The sequence below is a fragment of the Homalodisca vitripennis genome, chromosome 2, assembly GCF_021130785.1.
Source record: "Homalodisca vitripennis isolate AUS2020 chromosome 2, UT_GWSS_2.1, whole genome shotgun sequence".
Lineage (NCBI taxonomy): Eukaryota > Metazoa > Arthropoda > Insecta > Hemiptera > Cicadellidae > Homalodisca > Homalodisca vitripennis.
Window position 1 is genome coordinate 152,129,219 of NC_060208.1, and position 7,146 is coordinate 152,136,364.

A 7,146-nucleotide genomic window follows, 5' to 3' on the forward strand; every position below is an offset into this window, starting at 1 on the left:
ACTTATAAGTACACAACAGTGACTATATACAATTTTAAATAAACTAAAATTGATGAGATATAATGGATGGATAAATTCCTAAGAATTTATGTTTTGCCTAAAAACAACAAACAAGTTTATGAAATAATGGAAAATATATAACTTATTGTCAATTACGAAAAAGAGTATAAAGATGAAATAGATGTGGCTGGACTAAATTACTTATAACTTTTATAAGGATACACTAAATGAGAGAAGGAGGATGTACTGTGATTACCAGCATATTTTCAACAATAAAATTGCTATCGGAAGAAAACATATATTCAAGGTATAATGAGAAAAATTTTTTGCAGACATCGCTTCCTTCTGCAGAAAACGAACTGATTATCATAATGACATGTAATTTTCACAGTAACCAAGTCTAGTTTTTTTTACAATGTAATTTTTTACATCCCTGGTAAGAAAAACTCTTCAGAAAATAATGGCCTCTGGATAATACAAAAGTACCTAAATTTTAATTAGCATCATGTATTTTAGTGCAGAAACTAATTAGAAGTACCAAGCTCATATAAAAATTTCTGAAAGTCTGAACACGAATGCCCTTGGCCATTAGTATAGCTGTAAAACATCAATATGTGGTTTTCTGACACTTAATTTCCTTATTTTTTACTTCCTGAGAAGTGAAAGTTAAGAGAAGAACCACAAGAAAAGATCAGAAATTAAATGAAGAAATGTCGAGAAAAGAAGGTAATTTCTGATTAAATTGAGGCCACCGCTAATAAATGGGATTTAGCAACTTTGGGTGGGCAGTTAACCAATAAATACTGTGGAACATATTTCTTTATCATCTGCACACAATTATCAAGTTATAGGAATTGTTATTTGCTCGGGTATTCAAATCAGTGAAAGTATGTCAAGTCAAAAGTCATTAACCGGCGTAACTGCACTGATCTTATCAGATTGTACTTGATTCATGTCTTGGTTTATCATATATAACCTAACTCTGTAGCTCATTGTTATGTTTGTTTTCGTCTTGTACACTTATTCTAGTGATTTTTAGATAGTATGATGAGTAATGTTATTTTGATTTGGGATTTGCCAAAGAGCAAAGAAGCTGTATCGTTTATACAGAGTAAACGATGTTTGCCGTCGCTGAAACAATGTGCGAATGGTCATACAATTTAGGTTGTAAAATACTCAATAAGGTATAGTTTTTGGGTACTTTGGGATTATACCGACCACACCCAGACATGAATCGTTATTTGACATTTTGCTTCTACTGATTACTAGATTAGCGTAGAACAATATTTCGTCAATATAAAACAGGAATCGTCTTATCGCAAACCCCTCCCCATCCTCAGACAGAGGTCAAAGTCGAGCGGTCTAGTAGATAACGTGATTGCAGAGTCTCGCCGCCCGTTCAGCTGGTGCGTCGCTTTGTTGTACTTCCGTGTTTTACCTCTACATTTCTCCAAACACAAAAATTCAATAAAAACAAACATGATCAAACTAAAACTAAACTCTTTATTGAAAAAACACTCAAAATTTGTTTTTATTCTTGATCACACTCCGCCACTCAAAATGCGAGTGCCATGCCTTCGCGCTGATGTCAAAGAAAAAAAAACATCCCTCGAGATAGTATGTCCGCATCTGACTTGTTTGCGAGCTCAAGGAATGCACCTGCCATTGGCTGAGCTGAGGCTGTCGACCAGGTGTCACCTTCCGCACTACTACCGGCCTAAAAACTATTAGTTATTTGCCTTGTCACATTATACCGCCAGGAAATTGGTGTATTTAAGTAATTCTATATTTAGGGTATAATGACATTTTTTACATGAGCTATAACATTGTTTACTCTGATCCTAAAACTGTAAAGTTAATTAAATTATAAATTATTATTCAAACAATAGCAACATGAAGTTGTTTTACTTATTATCTTGAAAAATGTTGAAACCATACTTATTATAATAATAAAAGTCCGTATATTTTTTTAAAAAATATGACACAAAATACGTTTTGTTTTCTAACCTTAGTCGAGTGGACATGCGAGATCTGATTCAGAAGAACTCTGGTCGTCGTCATCGGGGTTGTCACTTTCACTGGAGTCCACGCCACCAAGTTCAATAACGAAGTGGTCATTGACATCTTCTATTAATCCATCCTTTATCCAGTAGTCCTGCTCTAGGTTTTAGGGTAGTGATTTGTAAAACCTTCCCAGTCTATTTTGGTAACAGAGTTCATAGCATGTGTTGTCACTTCCTCAAGTTTTTGTTAAACATAAATTCACCTTTGATATTGTGATTTTTAATTTCCCGTTTCATGGTAGCCCAGGCTAAACTCTATAGGATTTAGCTCGCACATATAAGGTGGTAAACGGATTACTAAATGTCCATGTGTCTTTAGTAAAGAATCTACACGGAAAATCTTTTGTGGAGGTTTGTGTTGCACTATTAAATCGTACAGTTCAAATTTTTTCATAGTCGTGGTGGAACAAGCTATATTATTTTTAATTAACCATTCAACCATGTCATTTTTAACTGCATATTTTAGAAGGAGTTTATTGTCCTGAAGGCAGTGATATGGTGCATTATCAAGGACAACTACGCTTACGCTGTTTTTTGGAAGATGTGGCAATAGTTTTTTTTGTGAACCCATCGTTCAAAATTAACGCCATTCCATTTGACCATGGTAATCACCGGTAGCTCTGCCAGCTTTGAAAATTAAATTGCAGTCATGAAGAAATCCCATCTTTCGTGCCGGCACTAACCACTATTAGTCTATTAGATGAACTCGTGTTTGTCAAGACGCCAGGAACACCAGGACCACTCCACATTTTCCAAAAGTTAAATTGTTTGTCCACCCCACGTCTCGTCTAGGTACACAATAACTTTACCCTCCTGTCTACACTTTTGTATCTCTCGCAAGTAACGAGAGCACGCCAGTTTACTATATCAGGGGCCAGTTCTATTAAAACGTTCCTGATTTTTTCCACATCTCTTCCACTTAAACCCCATGGTATGAAGTAAGCGTCGTAAAGTGTGTACTCCCCAAGGAAAGTTAATCTTTTCTTTAATTGCCGTTAATAATTTATGTACCGTTGGTACTTTCTTTTGTACAATGTAAAAATCATTAATGGTATCACGAATCACTCTCTGGTCAAATTCATCGATGTGAAATTTTTTTTCCTCTGAATATGGTCTTTTTTTCCCAGGAGTACTTAAGGCTTCATTACCGGCTTCGACACCTTCTTTCCTTATAGATGTTACACTTCGCACTGATATAACCCGTGTAATTAGCTACCCGGATATTACCTCTGCTTCAGTCTATGTTGGAGAGTACCCGTATTTGATTCTTCATCACACTTTTGAATTACTCGCCTTATAACATCCCTTGCCTCACTGTGAATTGTCTGTCCCTTCTTGCGAACTGAAGCCATTTTAAAAAGCTAAAAACTCACAAATATATACTATATTAAATTAAACTTCCTTTCATCTAAATGAATTTACACTATGTTATACATTAAAACGTAATAATACAAATTTGAGGTGCACTGGTGAAATCACAACTCTCTACTACAAGGTATTCGCGGGCGAATGTGCGGAGGTGACTAGTAGCGCCGTTGCCGGGGACAATGGTGACGTATTGTCTGTGGAGGGGATTCCCCTCACCCTCGCCCCCCTCACCCGCGCACGCAAACAAGTCAGATGCGGACAGTACCTATCAGTTAAAATATCAAATTCTAGAGGATCTGATCAGAAATATAAATTGAATTGTAATGAAAAGGCAATTATGTACACACACACATAATTGATCACAAGGTGTCAAGACACATTTATCCTTCAAAATAGTAAAAAATAACTAAAAAATACATAGCCAAGATGGTTTTTTATTCATCATTTAATAATTATTTTTTAAGATATAAAAGTACCCGAATTATACTGTAATTTGAAATAACTACAGGAATGTAATTTGGTTTCAGTAGTTATATCGAGAATTCCCATGGACTCATGAATATCGTTGATTTGATTGTTGTGGTGGCCTTATTATACTGCATCCTTATATTGTGTCATTTTAGTTTGACATGGAATTTTACATTTTTCTTTATACGACAAATGTGGTGGCCAATGTCCTCTGCTGAGAATACATTGTTGTTTCAGACGGTTTTAATATGGTTAGGAGAGTTTTAAAATTTAGTGAATGTTAGTCTCGTCAGCCTTTTGGAATTTTATATTTTACAGATAGAGTACTATCTCAAGAGATATTTTAATCCGTCGCCATCAGCATAGGACAGCACCAGAGCTGCCATAGCTGATGGCCGGAGGCATAACTGGGTTAGAGTATGGTAACTCTTTATTGAAAAAACACTCAAAACTTGTTTTTATTCTTGATCACACTCCGCCACCCAAAATGCGAGTGCCTCCGGCCAACAGCGCGGGCTTCGGCAGCACCTTCGGTGCTGGCCCGCGCTGATGTCGGCGAAAGAAAAACATCCCTCGAGATAGTACCTATCAGTAAAATATCAAATTCTAGAGGGCTGATCAGAAATATAAATTGAATTGTAATGGAAAGGCAATTATGTACCGTGCAAATCATGTGATGCCGCGCCCTGCCCTAATCAGGATTCTCGAGAAAGATAAGATAACAGCGACAACAATACCGATCACAATACCTGGAAATGTTTGTAATTTTGTAATTAAACAGTTGTTTTTTCGTTCTATCATGTTTGTTTCTATAAATTTATATTTTTGTGTTCTTCGTACTGGTGTGGTCGGTATAATCCCAAAGTACCAAATAAACATTTATCCAAGTCCCTTACATCATATACCCTGGTAGTTGTATTATAAGAATATTATGGACAACTAGCAGTTACCCGCGGCTTCGCTTGTGATTTAGTAGGTTTTGCACTTGTATGATTGAACACTTCTGGTTTGAGTGAATTATATTTCTCACGGTAATGTTGTGTTTGCCTTCTTCACAAAATCAAGAAAATATTTTGGTATTTATTTACATTAGCGTGACCATCAAAAATTCTTTTTCATGGGTTGGGCATTTATAGTCAAGTATTATTATCACAGGTGCATATGAACTGGGGGGAAAGTATATTATTGTATTATATTGATGCCTTTCGGACATTATTGCGTTTAGGAGCAAGGGCATCACGTGATCTGGGATTCGACTTTTGCAAGCTCAAGTTAATTTTTTTTCTAAAAGAGCAAGCAATGCGCAGCGGGTAGGCATCGTTGACAGGATTAACGTATTAGTCAGACTCGTCTTTATGAATTGCTTCCACGTGAGATACCGAACATCCAACACAAAGGTGTGCCATTACCACTACTGAACTAGGAGGTTAAGACGTGGAGGAACAACGGTAGTTCAAAATGGCGTCCCTTCTTTATTTGAGTAATACCAAACTGTCAAATATGGATAGTGTTGCCAGAGGTACAATAATTATCGTAAAGGTACGATAATTTCATTGATTTTATGCGCCGGTAAGATACACGATGGGTAGGCCTAGTTATTATCGTACCATGAAAGATTTTTGACAAATTTATACAAGTAACAAACCAAAAGTTAATTATAACATAATTTATTATACGAACATAACATACTTTTTCATTAAATGTGTTTGGTACTATTATTTTATATGAAAGTACGATAATTTCTCGTTGTTGGTATGATAATCGGTATTTAAAATCTGGCTATACTGAGTTTGAGCAGACGCGGAGTTATAGGAAACCGTCAAAAACGGAGTTTTCAGAGGATTAAAAAAAATTGTAGCTCCTTTGATTTACGTTGCCGACGAATTTTTTCTTCAATATTGTTTTCAGGAAAAATTGTAGTTTTCAGGAAAAAATGAACATACCTTTCCATGGTCACGTTAATGTAAATTGATACCAATATTTTATAAAGTGTTTATTTATGGTCTTTATAATTTACTCCGATCTTTATATTTTTTGTTCCATTGCTGATTTTTCCTCTTTTCCGAGTAAGAAAATACATATACATAGACAGCTCTGAGAAGCCTACTTCTATCAAAAGACGAAGGGATTTCCAAAATAAGAATAGGCCTATATTCATCCCAGGAACCATAACAATGTCTAGGCTATGTAAAATTTCAGTACAGTCGGTTGAGTAGTTTTTGTATTAAATTAAAACAAAACAAACAAACAAAAGCACCTTCTTCACATTTATATTATTAGGACAATAGAAAGTTATACCTTGATATCTTCTGTAAAAACAAAGAACTTGTGAAGTTACAGCAAGACATTTTGGGTGAGTGCAACTTGGGCCAATTGGTGGTGCCCTAATATTAACACTTATTCACTAAACTTCCAATAAGTTCTAACTGACTAAAAGGCTCAATATTAGTAAACTGCACATAATTACCTAAGAAAATACATTGAGGAATTAACAGAACAATTTATAGGTTAGCTGTCTTACCTCTATAACAACAGTTTCATTTTTGTTTTCTACTTCGAATCTTAATTCAGCGTCTGGATCCAACTGAAATTCTTGAATCGTTATGTCTTTATCTTCTGCCATCATTATGTAAACTAATGAAAATAACGACAATAATTTTTACCCACACGAAAACTATCCCCCAAACTAACCTCAGTGTTTGCTACCTCGGGTTGTGTTGTGTTCATACCTTTGTGAAGGTGTACGCTATTGTTTGATTTTATTTTGCTTCGTCAACCATCCGGCTCGTAAAACCATAGAGGAAACAAATACCCTAGTGAACTATTGATTAAATAGTAAAGTAGTATGTAACTGAATGTAAATTTTGCCGAGACTTATACTCATTTTATTTAAAATAAATAATGTAACTGGTGTAAAATGAATGTAACTCAACAAAATAGAGACAATTCTATCAGTATCTTCACTGAAAAACGCTGAATTGGTGTCACAGTGTGATGGTGATGGAAGTTGGTGTTCCTTCTCAGATTTTGAGCGAAAATACACATGAATACACGATTCAGTGATATAGGTGGGAAAATGCCCACTCGTAATTCAGGAGGAAAAAATATGTTATGTATTGTAACAAAATTAATAAGCTAAAGTTAAATTATCTTAAACAGTTTGAATAAAAAGCTGTAAATAATTAGAGCTCAACAACAATAATAATAACAATAATAGGTAGGTAGTTAATGGATTAAGTTGAGAGAG

At 35.1% G+C, this 7,146-nt stretch overlaps 1 protein-coding gene across 1 annotated transcript in view; it reads right to left on the reverse strand.

The window, feature by feature from the left end:
- LOC124354916 (protein CLP1 homolog) overlaps positions 1–6,658 on the reverse strand; it is a 133,306-nt gene extending 126,648 nt beyond the window's left edge. The window contains exon 1 of the mRNA XM_046805721.1: positions 6,421–6,658. Within this exon, the coding sequence (XP_046661677.1) occupies positions 6,421–6,525 (105 nt within the window). The 5' untranslated portion in view covers positions 6,526–6,658. The remainder of the gene's footprint in view (positions 1–6,420) is intronic.
- Positions 6,659–7,146: the final 488 nt, after the last annotated feature.